The 22,972-nt window shown below is 51.2% G+C and overlaps 1 protein-coding gene across 2 annotated transcripts in view; it reads left to right on the top strand.

Moving 5' to 3' along the window:
• CDH23 (cadherin related 23) overlaps positions 1-22,972 on the top strand; it is a 399,895-nt gene that overhangs the window by 51,161 nt on the left and 325,762 nt on the right. For both annotated transcript variants that reach the window (XM_036828302.1, XM_036828301.1), the window contains exons 3-5: positions 13,847-13,989; positions 14,688-14,735; positions 14,848-14,940. In XM_036828302.1, coding sequence (XP_036684197.1) covers positions 13,847-13,989; positions 14,688-14,735; positions 14,848-14,940 — 284 coding nt within the window. The remainder of the gene's footprint in view (positions 1-13,846; positions 13,990-14,687; positions 14,736-14,847; positions 14,941-22,972) is intronic.

The raw sequence follows: 22,972 nt of genomic DNA, 5'->3' as shown, positions 1-22,972 counted from the left end.
GACCTGACCATAACTCTTTTTCATAATGCGCTTGAAATTTGGTGCATGGATTTTGTACCATGACTTTAAGCTGCTCAAAGACCTTTGGGGCTAATTTCTTACTTTTCGTCTATGTTCTGGATAAGTGAATACATGGGATGTGACTCTTGGATATATGGAGTGTTACTAAATCCCCAGTAGAGGACAGGCCCCTGTGAATCATTTGGGGCCAGTACTGAATAAGAACACTGTTTTCAAGGTCAGCTGGTCCTGGATTTGAATTCTGACTCCACCTCTTTTTAGCTGTGTGATCTTGGGCAAGCTGCTAAACCTCTCTGAGACCCAGTCTCCTCATTTGAGTGTGGGAATACCTTTCTCACAGGTTTCTGGTAGGTATTAAATGAAATTGAGCCTGTGAAGTGCTTAACAGAGTGCCCATCAAACAGTAGGTGCTCAATGAATGGTATCTAGTGGCAAGGCCAGGACTAGGGTGAGACAAGCCAGGTGCCCAGGGCACAAAAACTGGGGGGACGCTCTGAGTCTTGTGCAAGTAGTGGGTCAGCACTGAGAGGGAGTGCCACCTTAAATTCTGCATCCCGTGTGCCTCTCTTGTCTCATGCCCTTGCTAAGTGGGATGCTGTCACCCCACAGTTGTTCTCAGAGACCGAGGGCCTGGGAGGCCTCTGATTAGATGAAGCGACCCATGCTCACCTAGAGAACGAGCCCACCACCTGTAACGGCTTCCCCCACCTGAGGCGGCAGGTGAGCCCGCTAAAAGGACTGGCCCCAGATGAATAAAGGCATACCTGTGGAGAGATGGGACGGGGGATAAGACGAGCGGGAAAGCTTGCTCACCTGGACCCTCCAAGGTCAGGAACCACCACGGTGAGCCCCCCACCAGCCCCTGAGTAGGGGCAGGGCCTCTGCCAGCTGAGCTGGACCCCACCTACCTGGCAAAACTTTTAAAAACACAAACAGTGGCAAGAGCAGCATTTGCATAAATCTCATTAGAAAAAGTGCAAGTTTCATAAATCTTGTGATAAATTAGTGCGTTATCATTCTCAAAGTGATGTATTAATTTTAGGGCAAAATGAATGGTGCTGTGATCATTGTGGGTAATTATGAGTCTCCTCAAAGAGGAATTGATTTCTGGAGGGACTTGTCTGGCCTCCTTCTCAGTGGGAGGCGGGAGGGGGAGCAGGGGTGAGGGGAAAGGTGTCTTTCTCACCTGCTTTTCTGCTTGTACCTTAGTTTCTTAGTCTCCTTTCCTGCTATTTAGAGGTGAAAAGAAGCAGCCCCTTGGGTGTGGGGACACAGGAAGGTATGAGATTCTGAAGCCAGGCCCTAAGGTCCAAATTCCCTTTGAAAAGAATTTTAATTGACTGGGACCCAAGCCCATGGAAGTTCTAACCCTGTGGTTCTCAAAGCTGTGGTTCCAGACCAGCAGCCTTAGCATCACCTAGGAACTTGTTAGAAATGCAGATTCTGAACCAGGAACTCTGGCAGGGGCCTGTGAATCTGCATTTTAAACAAGCCCTCCTGATGATGCTGATGAAGGCTCAAGTTTGAGAACCTGTACTCTAATGCAGTGATTCTCTATTGGCTGCACACTGGAACCACTTGGGGGAATTATAGCAAAATACTGATGTCTGGGCCCTGGACTAGACCAATTAATTAAAACAGAACCCTTAGGGAGTAGGGCTGGGGCAACCTTATTTTTAGAAGCTCCCTAGGTGATGCTAATATGAAATCAGGTTGAGGTTCACTGCTTTAAAACCATGTATTTACTTCTTTTTTTTTAATATTGGGACTTGGAAAAATTTGAACATGGGAAGGGGCAACCGAGCAAATAATATTTTTCTTTTCCTGCCCCACCTGTGCAATTGGCCTGAGTGGAATGTGTCTGGGGGCACTGATGTAGCTAGGGACCCACACGTTTGAGGCTGTAGAGTCCCCTGGAGGAGGGTCATCAGAAATGGCTCCAGTTCGCCAAGTGAAAACACCACCTAGATCAGTCATTCCCAATCTTGCCGGCACATTAGAACCACCTGGGGATTTAGAACTTTCCAAAGCCTGGCTGTACCCCAGCCCAATTAATCACAGCCTGTGGGATAAGGCACAGGGATTGTTTGAAAGCTCCAGGTGATTCCAGTGTGCTGACAAGTTTGGGGACCACTGACCTAGAGGTTTTCCTACATCGTAGTTTCTTGGATTAGTCCTGGAGATTGACGGGATCTCAGGGATCATCTAGACCTTCGTTATCAACCTTGGCTGCCCCTTGGAATCATCTGGGGTTTTTTGTTTTTTGAGAATTCTGATGCTTGAGTCTCTTCCCCAAAAACTCTGATGCACTTAGTCTGGGGGGTACAGCTTAGCATCTGGAGTTGCAAAAATGCCACAGGTGATTCTGACATGCAGCCTGGCCTAAGACCCGCTGGACTGAAATACCCCATCATTTGCAGGAGAGGGAAGGGACACCCTGGAGATGCAGCCTGTTAGCAGAGCCTGGCCTCGCTGTGGCTGCTCTCACCGGGGGGCTGTGCTGATGGGTGACAGTGGCATGGCTCATTCCGAGCTAGGGAAATGTGAGTGTTGACAGGGTGCGTGAGAGGCAGGAGGGAAGCACCGGGTCCCTCTGAGCAGGAAGGAATCAGCACGTGCCTGCAAGTGTTTGGATAATCTCTTCTAAGCCTTCAAGGGCTGGCAGTGCTCTGTTTATTTTAATGATAATGTCAAGTTCAATTTGCCATTATTTTTCCACATTTCCTTTTGTAAAGTTAATTGAACACTTCAATGAATTGAAAAGTTTCAGGAGAAGGGAAAAAAATACCCACCCCACTATTATCACTGTTATTAAATCTGGTAACTACCACTTGGCTTTCCCGGCCCCCGTAGGCCAGGGACCTGCAGCAAGGACTCAGGAAGGTCAAACAGAATATTCCGGAGCCCCTTTATTCATGGCTATTTCATGCTCAGGCTGCTATTCTTGAGCAGAAAAGAATATCTGGTCTACCCTGGACCCGGGCTGTCAGCCCTGACGAGTCAGGCTCTTCCCAGCGTGTTTCAACCAGGTTGGAAAGCCTTGCCAGCTGGGGCTGGGTCATCTATGCCCTTCTGTCCTCCACAGTGCCTAGGACACAGTGTGGCAAACAGAACCACAATATTGTAGATATTTTAGCTGGACAGGACCTTAATGTGGTGCAGTGGAAAGAACATTGGGGAGCCCAGGACCCAGCTGAGTCTCAGCTCTGCCACCTGTAGCTATCAGCTGGGTGACCATGGATGCGTCACTGAGCTGCACAGCCCCGCTCTCTTCTTTGGCTTGTTGGCCTCATCAAGAATGTGAACTTGTGGCACGTGTACGGCTACCCTTTCCCCTACTCACGTCACGTGTCTCTAATGGGTCACAGCATCCTTTGCTCCTGAACGGAGGTTCAGCCTCGAAATCCTTCACCACACTGCCCACGAAACCATGACCTGGGGACCAGCCTGGCACCTGAGCTGAGACCCACTTGCCAAGTTGGATTCGATTCTCCCCAAGGACCTCTGTGCTTTGGCCATTGATGTCAGCCCCCTCATAGTGTCAGTGGGGAAAGGGAGGCTCAGAGAGGTGAATGACTTGCCCACGGTCACACAGGAAGTCGTGGCTGAACGCCATCCAGTGCCAGCCTTGTTAGTTCTAAGCCCCACTGCTTCTCTCTGTCTTAATAAAGGGACTTCACACTGAAGCTGCCTTCCTCTTGAAACTTCTTCTGTGTCCTTTGATCCTATGCCCCGAGTGCCCCCCCTTGCCAAGTGCTCATCCTCGGGGTCACAGCCCATGAACCAGGGGGAAGGGTAGGAAGACAGTTCTTCCTCCATCCAGGCTGTGACTAGACCCCAAACCCATGCTCACGCTTCCCAAACGTGCCTGTGAAAGGCCAGGAAAAGCATGTGGCATAGAGGTATGTATGTAGGTCTGTTTTGTTCACTGCTGTATCACCAGTGCCTAGAGCAGTGCCCAGGACAGAGCAGGTGCTCAGGCAATGCTTGCCGAGTGAATGAATGAAGGACTATAATTGCTGCATGGGGATTAGAAGGGTCACCGAACAATCCTAGCTCTGCCTTGTGTGAGCTGTGTGACTTTAGGCAAGTAGCAACCTCTCTGTGATTCATAAGCTTATAGGGGCTTAGAGCACGTTGGTGTCTGCTGCCGGGCGAGGCAGCCCTTGGCGATGATGGCTCTATCGCGGTTGTGCCAGAAGCAGAACAGCTCTGGGATTCTGAGACTTAGGGCCAGGTCCCTCAAATATTTAATGTCTGATCTTTGCTCTTGTGCTTTATTACTTTCAAATAAACGTAGCTCCTATCCTTCCCCGCCACCAAAGCCTCTGAGCTTATATCACTCTGTTCTGTTTAATGTCTCTCTCTGTTCTGCTGAATTAGCCTGTCACCTTAGCCATCAGGCACCTGTGTGCCCAGATGAGCCAGCTGCCCCTTCTCCGACTCTCAGGAGGAACTCGCCATCTTCCTGGCTGGTGATAAGTGGGCTGTGGAAAGCCAGGGTAATGGAGGGGAGGCCCCATAGTCTGTGCCTCAAGGGTGCTCACCTTCAGGCCAGCCAAGTAACCCAGGAGTCCAGAGCAGCCTAAAACATGGAGGGGGCCTGGGGGTCTCCCGGCAGTCAGTCTCCCTGGGGGTCTCCCTGGAGCAAGGAGAGGGAAGCCTCAGATTGGGGCTCAGTAAAAGGCTTTTTGATAAAACTGTGATGGCGGTGGAGGGAACGTGAATTCTGAGTCAGACAGACTTGGGTTCAAATCCTTGTTCTGCTACCTCCCAGCTATGTGATCTTGGGTAGGTTATTTTACCCCTTTGAGCCTCAGTTTTCTCGTCTGTGTAGTGGGGATGCTAACTTCTCTCTCTGGAGCCATAGTGAGAAATCGATGACAGAGAATGAATGAAAACCACTGAGTTCTAACTGAATGCTAGTTTCTTTCCCCCAAGCACTTCGTGCCATCTACGCCGAGTGGACGGAGCTGTAGGAGAGAGAGGACGTGAAGAGGGCCTGTGGGGTCTGGAGACAGAGACCGTTCCTTTATCCGGACAAGGGTGTTCTGATGAACGTGAGGGCGTCGGCCAATGCAGGGCAGGCTTGGAGAGAGGGGGCCGCCACACATCTCACTGCGGCGTACGTGGGGCCCAGGACCACAAAATAACCCCCAAACAAAGTTGGCTTCCCTGAGGGCAGACCAAGTTCAGGACCCCAGGGCATTAGAGGGAAGAAGCCTGACTGAAGGCAGGAGAGCAGGGAGGGGAAACCTAAGACAAATGAGATTATCCCCAGGAATCAAGGCACTTCACTGGCCTGTCTGATACCAGAGGGGAAACAAATGAGATTGCAGGCTCCAAGGCCAGCCCAGGCTCTACGGGGCTCATCTCAGGGGAGAGGGGGAAGGCAGCAGCCCCTGGCTCCGGCAGAGACTAAGGCGGAGCAGCTAGGTCCCTGCGGACCACGGGTTGGGGGTGAGGGGGTTTCCTCCCTGAAGGGGGTGGGGCTTGTGCAGGAGGCCATGGCCATGGGGCGGGGCAAGTGGTTATTCTCAGAAAGACCTGGGCACAACCCACGGCCTGTAATCTGGGGTTGGGGGCCTACTGTCTGCTACTCCTTGCTCAGCCACTCACCCATACACAGCTCTGTCTCAAGCAGCTGTCTTCCAGCCAGGACCCCTGCTCCTCTCTGTAAAATGAGAAGGGGCTTTTTTTTGGTTCTCATTTCCGCTGTAATTAGTCCTTGTTTCTGAGCTCACCTATAGACTCTAAGTGTGATTCTCTCCCTCCTAACTGCCCTGAGCCTGATAAGAGCAGACTGCTAGATCCTTGGCCCCTGGTTGGGAAGGGACAGTAGATCACGGCTGATGTGAAGTCCTTTTAGGTCACAGATTGCAAAAGGTTTGCTCTCACATGCTTTTGAGGGTTGATTACTAGTGGCTGTATGGAACCCAGTGTTGTGAAGGATTCTGAAGTTGAATATAGACTCAACAGAAAAGGAAGCTGTGATTGATTAGTAATGTTTGCTTGGGTAGGGGAACGAATGGACCAGCTCCTCGGTCCCAAGAGATGAGCGATAGTTAATCACGGAGGGGTGGGAAGATTTGCCAAGCGTGTCCCAGAACATCAGCCTCTACCTTCAAGGGGTGATGCCCGCTCCCTGCTGTGTAGAGGTACAGACAACAAATCAGGGAGATACTTATGACAGAGGTAGCATTTGAGGCATGCATTTAAGGGTGACCAGGATTTGAGAGGCAGTGAGAGGAGGAAGGGACTTCCAGGCTGAAGGAACAGCAGCAGCACAGGTATAGGAACAGGCGAGGCCCCGGTGTGATTGAGGGATGACAGTAGGGCTTTGGGCTGAGCCCAGAGGGTGTGGTGGAAACGTGACCATGACTGGCCAGGGGGTTGAGGACAGGTTGGGAGGAGCATTGGCCATTCCGTAAGGAATTTTGTTTTAATTCTGTGTGAACTGTGGGAGGTGTCTAAGTAGGGTGTGGCACAATCAAAGGTTTGCCTTAAGAAGATGATACTGTAAGGAGGAAGCACGGTGTACTCTCCTTACCCTTTATTCATTCTGTAGCACCCTCCCTGGGTTTGGGGAACATAGCTTTCATCCTTCCCCAATCCAAAACATAAAAATGAAATAAAAGGCCTTGCAGCCTGCCACTGCCCTTCCTGAGTTTCTGGCCCACCCATGGTCTAGCAGGTAAAGACTCGCAGCTCCCCAGGAGTGCATGACATGCCCATCCCAGGCCTCACCCGTCAGTGCAAATAACAATAATAACAGTAACAGTCACCTCGGCAATCAGCATGGGCCCAGCAAGGCTGCACAGGAAGCTGTGATTGTCCACCCCTTGCCTGGAAGACAGATGTGGCCTGCTGCTGAGGAGCTGAGGCCACTGTGGTGGATGTGTCACCAGCCCTGTGCCTCCCAGGGAGGGGCATTCGAAACCTGCTGAGCAGATCCCCACTCCCACTGGGGCCCCTGGCCTCCAGGACAGGGTTCACTGCCCGAGGAAGGGGTACTTGGGCCCTAGGATAGGGTACACTGCCAGGGATGGGGTACATGGCCCCCAAGATGGGGTACACTGCCCAGAATGGGGTACTTGGCCCCAGGGTAGGGTACTCGACCCCATGATGGAGTACATGGCCCCAGGATGGGGTACCTAGCTGCCAGGAAAGAGTACTTGGCCCCAAGAATAATGTGCATTGCCCCTGATGACCCCCAGGGTAGAGGTCATGGCCTCAGGATGGGGTACAGGGCTGTTCCTGAGAGAATGGACCACCAGCCAGTGCCCCAATATGATTCCACCTGCATCCAAACCCAGGTGCTTCAGGTTTGGACATTGGTAGGTTTTGATTTTCTGTGCTTTTTCCTGTCCATTAGTGTACATAATTAAGAGTTAACTTGCTGTACTCTCTCCTCTTGTCGTGGCTCAGAGATCTTCATGACTTTGGGGGGGCTATCTTCTCCCGACACCCCTAGGTAGTTGGCAGCATTCATTTATTTACCCAATGACTATTTACTGAGTGCCTCCAGGATGCCAGCCCATGTTAGGCTTAGGGATACATCAGGGAACACGACAGGCCAGGCTGCTGCCCCCATGGAGCTAACACGAGTGTGTTTGTGTGGCAGATAGGGGGTTGGGGCAGGCAGTCAGCAAGTCAAGTGAGTAAACGAGATCATTTCAGAGGAGGGAGGGGCTGTGAAGGCAGTGACTTGGGGTGTGAGGACACAGTGACGAGACTTCTCTTTAGACAGACTCTACCTGTATGATGGAGTATTTGAGGAAGGCCTCTCCGAAAACGTAGCTCATGGCCTGAGAGGTGAATAATGAGTAGCATGTAGTGACCTAGGGTTGGAATATTCCTGGCAGAAGACACAACCAGGGCAAAGGCCCTGAGGCAGCGACAGAGTGTTCAGGATCAGAAAGAAGACCATGGCAGAGGCGGGTAAGCCCAGGGACCCCTTTGTGAGACACAGTGGGAGGATTATCTCAGGTCAGGTCACTGGGGCCTTAGATGTGATCTGGTTTAAGTTTTGGTTTTTAAATCTTTCAATTGTGGTAAAATACACATAACCTAAAATTTACCATCTTAACCATTTTTAAGTACAGAGAGTGTTAAGTACGTTCACACTCTTGTGCAGCCAATCTCCAGAATTCTTTTCATCTTGTAGAACTAATACTGAACCCATTAAACAACAACTCCCAACCCTCCCTCTCCACAGCCCCTGGCAACCACCCTTCTACATTCTGTCTCTATGAATTTGACCCCTCTAGGGACATCATGTAAGTGAAATAATACCAGTGTTTGTCTTTCTGTGACTGGCTTATCAGCATAGACTTAGCACAGTGTCCTCAAGTTTCATCCATGTTGTAGCATGTGTCAGAATTTCCTTCCTTTTTAAGGCTAAATAATTTCCATTGGCTGTAGATGCCACATCTTGTTTATCCATTCTTCCATCGATGGACACTTGGGTCGCTTCCACCTTTTGGCCATTGTGACTAATGCTGCTATGAACATAGGTGTACAGTGATTTAAGTTCTTTAAAGTTCCACTTTCCACCCATGAGGTTAGGCTGGGCCCTGACCTGGGTTGGGTTGGCACAGGGTGGAGGGGCCAGCCTCTCTGGGTTACCCGTCCGCTGAGGGTGGGGGAGGCCAAGAGCAGAGAGTCCTCCAGCAGCACTGACTGAACCGAGAGCCCTACGACCGAGCCTTTAAATCATCCTGGGTCCAGAGGAGATTTTCTCTGCATCTAAAATGTGAGCCATAAACCAGGCTGACTTACAGGCAGTACTCACTGGTCCGGTTTGTTTATGTCCAGCATCCTTTCTGATTGGTTGATGCCTGTACTGTGGCCATTGTTAAATATTTGAATATCACCCTGCTATAAACCAGTCTCAGGCTGTGTGTCAGAGTCTCTTGCAGGGAGAATGGGAGCTGCTGTTTAAACGTTTAAACTCTGGGGTCCCCCCCCCACCAATCGAGGCAGCAGGGCTTGGGAATCTGTATTATAACAAGCACACTGGGTGATTCTGACACCACAGTCTTAGGAGGTCTTACGAAGCAGAAGCAGGCCTTGTGATGAGGATTCAAGTGCAAATTGTTTATGGGGAGGAGATTCCAGGAAACACAGGTCAGGGAGTAAGGACATGAGACTGGGAAGGAAAGGAAGCCATAAAGATGCTTCGTTAACCAAGTCACCTCTGTGGGCAAGTGGACATGAGTCCCATGGGGGACCTCCAAGAGCCAGTGTGGAACACGGCCTGTGAGTTACCCCCCTGAGAGGTGAGGGAGCTGGGGCATTTATCTACCAACTCTTTATCTGCCATCTTCCATCTGTCATTCATTGAGTGCTGCTACCAGGGGCATTAGTTCCCTGGCACTACTGGCTTGTCCTGTGTATGGGTAGAGCAGTCTCTGATGGCCAGAACCCTTCAGGCCTGGCAGCTGGAGGTTGGGCTGGTGTGTGTGACAATGGTATGTGCTAAGACATCGCGGGCAGGGTACCAATAGGATCGGCTATGGAGGGCTGCCGAGCTCCCATCTCTCTACCATACAGCCCTGTGAAACATTGATTATCCTTCTTACCACTGAAAAGAACTCCAGGCCTCATTCATTGTTGGCAGAAATTTAAATGGTGTGATTACTATGAAAAACAATTAGGTGGTTCCTCAAAAAGTTTAACAAACGTAGAGTTTCTATATGACCCAACAATTCCACTCCTAGGTATATACCCACCTCCCCCAAATTGAAAACAGGTGTTCAAACAAAAACGTGTCCACAGGTATTCATAGCATCATTATTCACAATAGCCAAAAGAGGGAAACAACCCAAATGTCCATCAGCTGATGATATGGGTAAACAAAATATAGCATACCCATACAATGGAATATTACTCAGTCATAAAAAGGAATTAAATACTAATACATGTTACAAATGGATGATCCTTGAAAATATGCTGAGTAAAAAAAAAGCCAGCACTTATCATATGATTCTATTTACATGAAATATCCAGAACAGGCAAATCTGTAGAGATAAACAGTGGATTAGCAGTTGCCAGGGGCTGAGGGAAGAGGGAATGGGGAGGAATGCTAATGGGTATGGGTTTCCTTTTGGGGTGATGAAAATGTTCTGGAAACAGATAGTGGTGATGCTTACACCACATTGTGAATGTACCACATGCCACTGAATTGATTAAAATGATACATTTTATGTTATATATATTTTATCGCAATTAAAAAAAAAAAAAAAAAGAGCTCCAGGTATTGCACAGCCTGAGTTGCAGGGTATACTGTTTCCCAAGTGGGAAACAAACCCAGAGAGTGGTGTGTGTACCCCAGGATCCCACAGCCGGGATGGTTCTCCCGAGGGGCTGCTTCTGGGGGCACTGGGCAGGGGTTGGGCCCCACAGCTTGGCTTCATTCCTGTCTGAATGGTGCACACAGAGGTTGCTGGAAGCCTCCCTGATGGGGAAATGAGCTGCTTGTCCTGGAGAAGCCAAAGCCAGACCCAGCTTCTACAGAATGGCAGGACAGTTGGGCGGGGGAGTATGTGCCCAGTGGGAAAATTGCGGGGCGTCTTGTCTTAAATATAAGATTAAATTGGCACCTTTAATTAGTACACTTAGAAAAGGTCACTAGCAATTACCTGGGACACAAAGAAGGCATGAGCAGGCAAGAGCCTGTGAGGAAGCCGAAAAGGACCATTTTGAGCAGCACATAATTGAGGGGAAAATGGATAAAAGTCCAGGAAATTACAGGGTGGGTGACAGCAGCTGATGGCCCCATCCCTGTCCTGCCCAGCGCCCCCCTTCTTGGGAGAGCCTGAACATCGAGCCTGAGAGAGCCATTTGGGATACTGGGCCAAGTTGTATGGCCTTGGCTGGAGGGTCAGTGTGGCCTTTCCGGAATCCCATCGGCCAGCTGGGAGCTTGGCCCCATATTCTCCACCTGGGTTGGGCCCTGAAGGAGGTTGGCAGGTGAGGTTTCCAGTCCAAGGGGCTGCCGTGGACTCATTGCTGTACTGGGGACAAGCAGGGCCCCCATGTGCCTCAGTTTCCTCATGTGGAATCTCCCCAAGGCCTTGGGAAGTAGCTCAGTGTTCCTCAAACTTTGCCACTAAAGGACCCCTGAGGGTATCAGAAAGGAAATGTGTGTCCCCGGCAGTCAGGGGGAGGCTGGAAATTCTTTCACAGTTTTAGGTTGTGTCTTTGAAAATGAATGAAATGTTATATTGTACTCCCATTATATTCCCATGTGTTTTAGAATAAAATGGTTGCATGTCACTGAGCGACACAGATGCTTTGAGAAGATGTGCTTGGTTTATCTATGACTTCACGTACCTCCTCCTTCCTCATCTAGGAAAGAGCACTGTACTGGGAGTCTCGAAACTTGTGTTTGAGTCCTGACGCTGTTGCTCACCACTGTACTTTGGGCAAATTACTAAATGCCTTCAGTTTCTCCATCTTTAAAATGGGAAGGTTGGGGTCCCCAAAAGGTCTCTGTTCCATGATTTCACTCCTCCTTCTCCTGCTTCTCACCTCCTCTCATCACCATGGATGCTGCCATGTCCTACTCTGCTGTGTGACCTTGGAGAGGCTACTTTGCCTTTCTGAGCCTCAACTTCCTAATCTGTATAATGGGTAGAATAATGGCTACCAAACAGAGTTGCTGAGAGGACTTAATGAGAGAACCCATGTGAATGGGCTAGCACCATGTCTGGCATATCATAAGAGCCTAATGATTGCCCAGTATCTTCCTTTTCTAAGTGTTGGGCTTCCACTTAGGGCCTGATAGGGTCATGTCCATAGAAGTCCTGAATCTTGAGTTCACGTATCAAGTGTTGAGATTTGTAAGGCTGTGGAAACAAATGTGGGCACTGGGCCAGAATGCCTGGGCTTTGAAGTCCAGCTCTGCCCTTTGCTAATTGTGTGGACATGGTAAATTACTTAATCAATTTGTTACCTTATCTCCCCACAAGTGGGGAGAATAACAGGAAGAATTGAATTAGGTAGTACACAGAAATCCTTTAGCCCAATATCTGAAATGTGGTTAGTGCTCCAAAATGTTAGCTCTCATTGTCATGTTAGAATTGTCTTTTAGAAGTTGACTTAGAAAAGCTCATCGACATTCTCTTCTAGATAAAATTCCCAGAGTTTAGAATCCTTCCTTCCTTAGCTATTAATAGATCATCAGAGCTATTCAGTAAATATGAGAGTCAGTATGTGGGAAAGAAAGAGTGTCCGTCTCATTTTATAAGGTAAATTGAGGCTTTAAAAGAAGTGATTTGCCAAAGGCCATGGTTCTAACCTAACTACTCCTTGAGAAGCAGATGGAGACTATAGACCCTCTCTGCAGAAAATGACACACTGTACACTCAGAACATTTTGCACAGTTCCTGGCAGTTTAGGGACCTCTTGAAGCTAAGGTGACCGGCTGATCCAGTTGTCTGGGATGTCCTGGTTTTAGCACATATCCTGGGAAATGCCTCAGTCCTAGACAAACCAGGATGGTTGATCACCCTACCTGAAGCCTACCTTGTGAGGGGTGCTGTGAACCCCAGGAGAAGATGACCTACTCTAGGACTTCTTAGGCAGGGCTGTAGGCCAGGCATCCTGATGCCCAGGGTGGCCTCTGGCCAGGGCTTTGTTTCTTGGTGAAGGCAATGCCATAGTCCTCTGACTGAGGACAGGAGCTAGACTTTGTCACCCAGTTCTAGACTGGAGTTCCCTGAGGGTGCTCCAAATCTTCCTAACCTCTGTGTACTCTAGTGGTTACCATAAGGCCAGCACCTAATCACTGTTGAATGAATGCCAGGTTTTGTAAAATTTTCTGAATTAGAAAATATTGCTTTGTACTTTTTCTTTTTTATTGTGAGATTTAAATATATTGAACATACCACAGGTTTGTTCGTTTGCTGTTTTTAAATCTATCTGCCTAAAAAAAAAATCTGACTGTTCATGGACACTTTTTTTTTTTTTTTTTTTGGTTTCCAGTTTTAGGCTATTATGAATAAAGCTTCCATGAACATTATTGTACCAGGAAAAAAAAGAAAAAAGAAAATATTGCTTCCATTTGCAAAAGACAGAAATCCAACTCAACTTACTTAGGCAAACCCGGAAAAACAAAAAAATGACGGGGTGATTTATTAGCTCATACAGCTGAGCAGTCCAGAGGGTGGAGCTAATTGCTAATCTCAGGTATAGTTGGCTGCAGACCCTCAAACCGTCAGGAATCTCTCTCCATGTACCATTTGGCTCTGTTTTCCTCCTTGTTGGCCTCATCCTCAGGCAGGCTCTTCCTCTGGTGCCAAAGATGACTGCCAGCAGGACCAATTTAGCAACCCCAGTGGAAGGAGAGCGACTCTTTCCCAGTTGTTCCAGCAGAAGTCCCAGGGTTGGCTTTGATTGGCTAGTTTGGGTCACATGCTCATCCCTGAACCAATCACTGTGACCAGGGAGATGGAGTGCTCTGAGTGGCTAGGGCTAATTAGTGTGCCCATCTTGGAATGTAAGAATTGAAGGGTTGGGAGCTTGCACTCATCTGAGCCACTTGGAGGACTCCTTCTCTAAATTAAGAAAAGAGGACAGGCAGAAGTCACAGAACGTGGTGAATGACAGTTCCCTGTTACACACTGTGACCAGTGGCCAGGGTGGAGGCAGGGAGCCCGGGACAGAGCCAAAGATGCACAGGGGTCTTGCGGTAGTCAGTGGCCTGCTGGTGGTCTGTTGGGCGGCTGCTCCCCACAGGGACTCCGCCACCTGAGTAAGGCGCTGAAGAATGGACTAACCTCCCGTCTTTGCCCTCTGCTCTCTCCTGCGGGTACTTCAGGTTCCTCCGTGACCCAGTTGCTGGCCCGAGACATGGACAACGACCCCCTGGTGTTCGGCGTGTCTGGGGAGGAGGCCTCCCGCTTCTTTGCCGTGGAGCCTGACACGGGCGTGGTGTGGCTCCGGCAGCCGCTGGACAGAGAGGTATGACCCGCTGTGACCTCTGCCCCTGGCCTTCCCTAGGGAGGCAGAAGCACACATTGTGGGAGGATGGCTCGTCGTCTTCTGACTCTGAAGCAGCTTCTTCCTGCCTAAATGGTGTCCCTCTTCCAAGGCCAGTGCTGATGTCTGGACTTGGGGTTAGAATAGGGTGGTTTGGGGTGTCTCCAAGTAAGGGGCAACGCTGGATAGGCAAGAGGGACAGTGACCTCGGGTTCCTCCCCTGTAGAATAGCGGCTCCACAGAGTGTGCACATCTACACCCCCCAACAAATGTTCCCCCAAAGGACGTTTTCCCGAGACACAGGAATTGATGGCGGTAGCCCTTAGCAGATTAAGGTAAGAGTTTGAACAAAACCCCACCCCCTGCTTTCTCCTCACAGTGAAGTGGCCCCAGAGGTGATTTGCTCAAGATCACACAGCAATTTAGCGACAGAGCCCAGATTAGAACAAGATTCCTGACTTCTAATCTACTGCTCTTTTATGGGAAGGATCCGTATTCTGAACCTACTTCCCCAACCCAGAAGGCAATGCGTATTCTTTAGGGAAGCCTTCAGATATCCAGTCCCAGACCAGCTCCTGGGGCAATGCTGGAGGGTCTCCACCACCAAGCAGGGCTCCGGACTCAGGGCCTCAGCTCTCCTCTCTAACTCTGACCTCCTCCCTCCCTCTGTTTTCTTTCAGACCAAGTCGGAGTTCACGGTGGAGTTCTCTGTCAGCGACCACCAGGGGGTGAGTGTCCCCTAAGGCCCCTGCTTCCCTGGGAGGCGGGGTTCCTGAGCCCTTGGGTAGAAAGAGGCTGGAGGCTGATGCCGATGCTAGCTCCCCACTCTTGTCTTGCCAGGTGATCACGCGGAAGGTGAACATCCAGGTCGGGGACGTGAATGACAACGCGCCCACATTTCATAATCAGCCCTACAGTGTCCGCATCCCTGAGGTAGGGGCCCCCAGGGTCACACTTGAGGGACATTGGGGGCCTGCTGCTCTGGGGCCACCTGGGAGGAGGCTGATGCTGGGAAAAGGGCAGTTCCAGCTCCTCCTCTCCTGCCCACACCTCAGCCCAGGCACCAGCTCTGGTCAGGTTGGTGACTGAGCTGGCGCCTCTGAGGGGGCCTGTCTGTTGGTTGGGGAGAGCTGGTTGGTGGGAGCCTTGTGCCTGAGAGAGGGCCTGCCTTGGACGAGCCCTCCCAACTCCAGCCGGAGTCAGGGACAGGACGGAGGTTGGGAGGGGCAGGTTGCACCTTTTTTCCATTTACAGCCAGTGCGGGCCTTGGGCAGGTAGGTTGGCAGGCCTAACCCCAGGCCTCCCTGCTTTGGCTAGAACAGGTCCCCCAGGATGCAAGGTGCATGCAGTACCTGGAACGGGCTTTCTTTCTTGAGCCCTGTGCTGTCTTGCCGGCTTTCGGCTGCTTTGGGTTGTCTGTGTACTCAGTGTATTTTCATGAGTGCCTGTGGGTAAAACCAAGCCATGGCTGGTAATTGAAAAGTGCAAATTATTGCATTACGAGCAGTTCGTTAATAAGCTGGCTGCTGGCTCCTGATGGCCCCAGGGTTCCCATTGCTTACTGTCCCTCCCCCCGGTGGCTGGTGGCAGCCTTCTGGCCTGACAGCGATTCAAAGACCTTGAAGGTGGAGGGTAAAGAGCTTCTAACTGGGTGTCCCTCAGGCCTGCCCTCGGGGCTCTGGGTTGGGCGGCAGCAGTAAAGGTTTGGGGTGGGAATGATGGGAGATGGAATCCACTGGGCAGAGGCAGCCTGGCATCATGGCATTGGAGTGCTAGCCCCTTTATGTTATAGGTCATTGGATCAGGAAACTGAAAGAGCTTTAGAAAATATCTATTCAGTTTAATAGATGAGAAAAGTGAGGCTCAGTGTGGGAGAGTGACTTGCCCAAGGTCACACAGCTTTGACTTTGTGCCTCCTGACTCCCAGGGCAGCTTCAGATTCCTCAGGGATAAAGACACCTGATCTCATGCCTCTAAGTTCTGGTTGCTGGCCCCCCTTACTCAGCTGTGAGCCAAGGGTCCTGTGCTTGTGCCAGACAGAGTGAAATAGGACAGATGTGCAGGTGGGACACACCAGAGGTACTCATGCCCTTCCCCTGATGGGGTGGGACATAGGGAGAGAGAGCCTGCAGTCCCAAGCATGGGGATACGGTGCCCTGAGCTGTGGCCGGTGTGCCCAGGACTGCAGCTTGGCTCCAGGCCCCCGCTCATTTGGAAGTCTCCCTTATTTAATTAAGGGTCTCTACGTGCCAGCCTGCACTCCAGGCCCGGACTCAGAAACCAAGGGCACAGCTCGGAGTTAATGAGCCTTGGACCCATTGCTCAGCTGCCATCCTGGCAGGCATGGCTGCCCTGTGCCTTCCCTCACGGGGGGCAGCAAACAGCAGCAATAGCAAGGGGATGAGGGGTCGCAACCCTGCTCCCCAGCCCTTGGGCCAGGGCCAGTCTTTTCCTCTCTCCCTTGCCAGGAGAAGATGTGACCTCCAACACCACCCTGTTGGAATCCCCCAGGATTCTCCAAAGGCCTCTGCCTCCAAGGAGAGAGCCTCTTCAGTCATTCATTTATTTAGCAAATATTTATTGAGTGTCTGCTGTGGGCTTGGCGCTGTGCCAGGCTCTCACTGAACAGAGACCTGGGAGGCCAGAGGAATATGTAATGAGGGGAGCCAGAACCAGAGGCCAGAGACCCCAGGCCTAGCCCCTGCTCTGCTCCCAGATTGCTGGGTCCATTTGGGCATGTCACTTAACCTCTCTGGGCCATGGTCCTCCTTATCTAATAAAAACAGAGGACAGGTAGGATAAAATGGCCTGCCTCCTGCCCATCTGATGAGGAGAGGGTAGGCCAAGAGGGGCCGGCTGGAAGGACACACAGTCCTTGGAAGAAGGCCTGTGTGGTTTACTCGCTTGCATGTAAACCTCCCTCTCGGGTCACTTCGGTGGCCTGATACTCGATGCCCTGCTCAGGGCTGCTCCGTGTGGCCAGTGGGGATGTGGTGTCAGCTGGATGGAGGCCTGGCCCCTCCTGACCCGAGGTGGCTTGGCGCTGACCAGCCCTGGCCTGGGGTGGTCACCTGAGCTAGAGCTTAGCTGCCTGGCTCAAGCCCCAGCTGGAGTACCAGGGAAGAGTCTGCTGTTCCTGGCCCAGAACTCAGGCAGGGGTCTCCTGCTTACATTGGAGTCACCCTGGAAACCCCAGGCCCTCGCCCTTGAGAAGCACAATTCAGTGAAAGAGGCCCTATGGATGTGAATAGGATGAGAATGCAAACGAGGGAGACAGGGGGCACTGCAGACCCTGTGAGGCATCAGTCTTGAGGGGTTGCCAGAGTGATCAGAGAAATCTCAACAGGCTTCCAGAAGGAGGTGGGTTTCCACGAGAAGCTCGCCAAGGTGAGCAGCGGAGCTCCTGTGTTGTATGGTGGGAAGAGGGAGACTGGAGGTCAAGACATCTGGGTTCTAGTCCTGATTGTGCCAGCAACTGGCTGGGTGAGACTTTAGACCTGTCACTGCCCCTCTGCTGGCTTCAACTCCAACAGCTGTTAAACTGGGGAGTTGGGCCAGGCCCCTTCCAGGACTGACATGCTGTGAGCTGAGGAGGAATCCCAGCGGGAGTGGCTCCTTTCTTATCCTCCAGTACTTCATTATTCCTTGAGGGCTGGCAAAGACTTCCAGTGACTGCCTCCATCCACTCAGCTCCTCTTTCGGTCGTCCTAGCCGCCTGCACACCATCCCTAACCTTCCCAACCTCCACTCCCCCCAGCCCTAGGGGCCCTGATAATGTTTGGGTCTGTTGTGTCCAAAACCCAGGGATAGGCATGGGGAACAAGTTACAGGGAGGTAAACCTAGGTTTACATATGGAAGAACTTTCTAATGAGACCCACCCCACAATCTACTCCCCTGCCCTGCTGAGGATGTACTGAGCTCCCCATCCCTCAAGTTATACAAGCAGAAGCAGGAGAACACCGTGTTTCAGAAGCCATCTAGTACTGAGTGCCGGAGAGGTGATGAATCAGAGGCTCCCAAACATACCCCATCAGAATTTCCTGGGGGACTGTTAGGAGGCATATTCCTGGGCCCCTGCAATTCTTTTTTTTTTTTAATTAATTAATTAATTAATTAATTTGGCTGTGTTGGGTCTTCGTTGCTGCGCGCAGGCTTTCTCTAGATGCCGCGAGCGGGGGCTACTCTTCGTTGCGGTGCGCGGGCTTCTCATTGTGATGGCTTCTCTTGTTGCGGAGCACAGGCTCTAGGCACATGGGCTTCAGTATTTGTGGCACACGGGCTCAGTAGTTGTGGCTCGCGGGCTCTAGAGCGCAGGCTCAGTAGTTGTGGCTCACGGGCTTAGTTGCTCTGCGGCATGTGGGATCTTCCCAGAGCAGGGCTCAAACCCGTGTCCCCTGCATTGGCAGGCGGATTCTTAACCACTGCGCCACCAGGGAAGTCCACCCCTGCAATTCTGAATCAGTATTTGGGGGACAGCTGGCCCAGGAAGCTGCATTTTTAACTCCATGGTAGCAGCAAGCCCTGGAGGATGATATCTGTGGCCCTCCCCATCAGAGGGTTTCTGAGAGGTGCTGGGGTAGCCCATCTTTGAGGAGAACTTTCAGCCTGTCAACAGCTGCCTAGAGACATCACCCATGGGGACCCACGTCCTCAGGCCTGGAATAGGAGCAGATGGGAGGCGGGTCAAGACCAGGCACTGCCCCTTTCCTGGGAGAAGCTCACCCGCCCCCTGCCCACCCAGCCCTGCCCCCTCTCCCTCTGAAAGCCCCTGCCTAAGCTGGGCAGGTGTGTTTTGGTTTGTTTGTTCTTGGTGCCCCTCCTGCCCACCCCTCTCCCCTCACTAAGCTGTTCTACATGTAATTATCCATTTTATCAGGGTGAAAGGCCCTGCAATTCACTTGTCGAAGCCCTAACGAGGCAGCGTGGATGCTTTCAAGTCCGTAAAGAAAAGGGAAATCCTGCTAGAATTGGCAACTTAATTCACCAAGCCAGCCTTGACAGACCTCATTAAGCCCCTGTGTATTCATTTCAGGCTAATGGCTGTCATGCTGACTGCTGTTTGATTTGCTGTAATAGACTTTTACGGCGTTCCAATTTGCTCAGACGTATTTGCCTGTGTCTGTGCCCAGTGACGCTGCTCCAGCACCTCTGTTAGGGGTGCGTGCCCACCTCGCTGACCTTCAGCGCTGCCCCACCCCCTGTGTCCCTCCTTCCGGCCCCGCCCCTCAGCCCTCCAGCTGTGCCCTGGGGAGGTGACCCTCGGGCCTGGGTGTTTGGGCAGGAGGATGGCATGAGGTTAGAAGCCAGATGGTGCCAGGTGGCTCCTCAGGTCAAGGAGGGCCTCTGAAGTGTCAGGGATGGCCATGTCATTGAAGTTCTGAGAAGTTCAGCCTCCTTAGTTGGGCAGTGGAGGCTTTTATCCATCTGGCCTCAACCTACCTTTCTCAACTTATCTTCTGGTATTCCTCCACACGAATCCTCCTGTCAGCCAAGGGGCTGATCCAGTGCCTCTGAGCGTGTGTCTGTGTCTCTCTCTTTCTTCTAAAACACACTTTGTACTGTTCTAACTAGTACTGGAGTGTTTTCTTTCTTCTCTCAGCCTAACTCTATTCTGCCTATCCTACAAAGCCCAAATCTGATCCGCTGTGCTTTGATCCACTCAAATCGTTTGAAATGAACACAAACATTTGTTGAGCAGCTATGGAGCAGGGCCCAGGGGTTTTCAGCTGGCTTGGATGTACAGGGTAGAAAAAACAGACTCTACTGTTTGCCAGCTGTACAACTTTGGAAGGAATCTAACCTTTATGGAGCTCAGTTTTCTTGTCTATAAGATGGGCAACAATATTTGCCTTGTGGGGTTATTGTGAGAGCTATAATAAGGCAGGTAGGAAAAGCCCTTAGCCCAGTTTGTGGCTCATAATACATTTTAGCCACACCATAAACTACAGAATTGAGCCACACTCAGTCACCATAAACTACTGGTGATTGAGACCAGGGTCTTTGTGCTCAGGGAAGGTAATTTTACAGAGAGAAAAACAAGTAAGTAGGTGTCTAACTATGTCTAAATGTATTAAATGCTATGGTAGCTTAGAATGTGCAAAGTAGGGTGGAAGGCATAGACCCATGGAGGGGACTGTGGAAGGAATGACCTGGTCTATATATGGGGGCTATTTGTTTGGGACCTTAGAGGATGAGTAGGAGTTTGTTAGTCAGAGAAGCAGATTATGTTGTCTCTGAATATCAGTACTTTCTGTGATCCTTTAGCTTCTTTTCATATATTGGAATTTCCCGAAGAGGGACATGAGCTCTAACTCCTGACCAGAGATCTTGCTGAGGCGAGACAGTGACTGTATAGGTGTGTGTGTCCCTTGCAGGTGCCTGCTGTTACCTTGTAGAAACAAAGCCAGGCTGGAAGTGGGCCTGGGCCCTCTGGGTCCCTCCCCAGTTTCTGTGATGGACAGGTCCTGCATAGATCTTTGTCACCCCTGGCTTCGGGTGACCAGCTGTAAGGTGGGGATGAGGCTAGAAGTGGGGACAGGTGGTGCTGGGACCTGAGAGTCCTTGCCTGAGCCTCAAAGCTGGCTGGGGACAGGGTCGGAGCCAGAACCCAGGGTTCCTGGCGCTGGGTCCCACTAGGCCACACCATTTCTCCATGTCACTTAATAAAGACAAATGAAAGTTACTCCTTGTATATCCTTACTAGAGATGGGAAAACAGGGAGAAGAGTATTCCTGTCAATCTTTTGTCAATGAAACAAAGTAAATAATTCACTTCTCTAATGATAATAATAATTTGATGTTTTGCTGTAATTCAGAGCTTCCTATGTGCCCAATGCCATACTTCCAGTGTGGGAGCTCACTGAGTCCTCACCTCATGGGGTAGCCACTCATGTTCGCATTCTGCAGATGTGGACGGGGAAGTAGAGAGGTTATATAAGTTGCCCAAAGCTAGGCAAGGATGGAGCCTGGATTCAGAGACAAGTCTGGTTATGGGTCTCTGGCAGGTAGCTTCAATTCTACCTGCAAAATGGAAATAATTATATTGCCTTGCAAAATTGTTGTGAGGATTAAAGTGTATGGGACCATGTAAGAGAAGTACTTAGCATAGTGCCCAGTGTAAATGCCCAGTAAACGCTCATGGTTGTAGTTGTTGTTTGTATGTCCGTCTCTCCCGTCAGACAGAACAGGAGCAGAGCTTGGTCACCTGTGCGTCCTCAGCACCCAGTCTAGGACCTGTCCCTTGGACGTGAACTTCACGAATGGGCAGAGCCCTGCTGCTTCCTGTGCCTCTTGGGTGGCTGGAAGGACAGCAGGAGCATTTATGCAAAGAGCTTGTTGCTGGTGCTCACTGATGCCCTCTGTTGCCTGCCAATTCCTGAATCTCAGCCATGCCATCCCATGTGCCGTGGGCATGTGGGGAGCCCGGAGTGGCCCAGAGCCTGAGGAGGTGGACTTGCCAAACTTACTAGCACCCACTGGGCCCTACAGCGGTGCCCCCAGCTGCCCTCCTCAAGGAGTGCCCATCAGATGCTGAATGATTTATAAACTGCATCCCCAGGTTGCAGAGAGAGATGGGGGGTGAGGGGGACTTCCACTGGCTTGTGCCTGCCGTCCCCCCTGAGGTGTCAGCTCTGCTCATGAGAGTGTCATCTTCCACGCCAGGAGAGGCAGACCCTTGACAGGCCATATTAATTTATATCTCGGGGCCACGGTGCCCGGGGGCCCCCTCTGCATCTATAACCACCCACCTATTGATCTGGGAGAGGGAGGCCAATAAATCATTTCAGGGGCTCTGGATCCTGCTGGCCAGAGTCAGAGTAGTTTGTTCTAGCCAGGTGGCAACCCTGGGCCATGTCTCTCTGTCCCTCGGTGAGCAGCCGGTGCCTGTGCCTTTTCTGGTCTCCCCCTGCTATCAGCACCGTGACGGATACCTGGAACCCCTCCTTTCTCCCAGCAGGGGGGTGTCTCAGCCTGCATCAGCAAGGACAGCGAGCTTTGGGCTTGTAGCAATGAAGATATGCATACGGGCAAAGCAGCAGGGCTGCCTATTTCTACAGTCTTGAGGTGGTGGGGTGTGTGCGTGCACTTATTTAAGTAATGTCTTCTCTATGTCCTAGTGTTTTCACTGTCTTTCATTTGTCCTCATGACAACTCTGTAAGTCAGGGGAAAGTTATCTTCCCATTTTCAAGATGAGAGAAATTGAGGCCAATACAAGGTGACTGCTTTCCCTAAGTCCCCTGGCATCAGATATGCTTGCAACTAGAGCCATAGTCTTTCTCTCTCTCATTTTTCAGCATCTTTGCATGGGTCTTTTTGCAACTTTGCCATGACCTGCTGTGGTTTGCCAAATGTTGCCCAGGGAGACGAGCTGGGGACTCTGGGCTCCGAGCACAGGCTTCCTCCCATCCAAGGCTGGATGCTGTCACACAGCCCCATGCACAGGCTACGGGGGTTCAGTGGAGAAGCTTCACTCAGAGCCCACTGCCCACTGTCTGCAGTGAGGACCATCCTCAATGGTCAGGACCCAGCCATGGTCATAGCGATGCCCCTTCCGTGTGACCTGCAGGGTTAGTGTGCGCCCAGAGGTAGCCTCCAAGATTTCAGTCCCCAAATGTGCATGCAACACATTTTCGTGAGAAGCCAGAGACCCACACATGGGTAAATGCCAGGCTGCTCAGCCTGCCCGCAGGGAAGAGTCAACATCTTTCTGCCACCTCCTCCTTGGTCTTGGGTGCCCGGGAGGGAATAAATGGAGTCCCACAAAACCCAGACCTAGAGAGCTCAGCCTAGCCACACAGTCCGAAGCTCCTTGCTCCCTCCTCCGCCCTGTGGAGTGAAACCCAGGACCCCCCATCCCCCGAGATCCCTGTGGCACCTCCTTCCATGCCCGTGGGGTGTGGCCAGGGCTGTGGGCACCCACCACCCCCCTCAACACGAGGGAAGAGGACAGTGTGGCAGCAGGAG

Source organism: Balaenoptera musculus, chromosome 16, assembly GCF_009873245.2.
Source record: "Balaenoptera musculus isolate JJ_BM4_2016_0621 chromosome 16, mBalMus1.pri.v3, whole genome shotgun sequence".
In the NCBI taxonomy this organism is placed as follows: Eukaryota; Metazoa; Chordata; class Mammalia; order Artiodactyla; family Balaenopteridae; genus Balaenoptera; species Balaenoptera musculus.
This window is presented reverse-complemented; position numbering and strand designations above follow the sequence as displayed.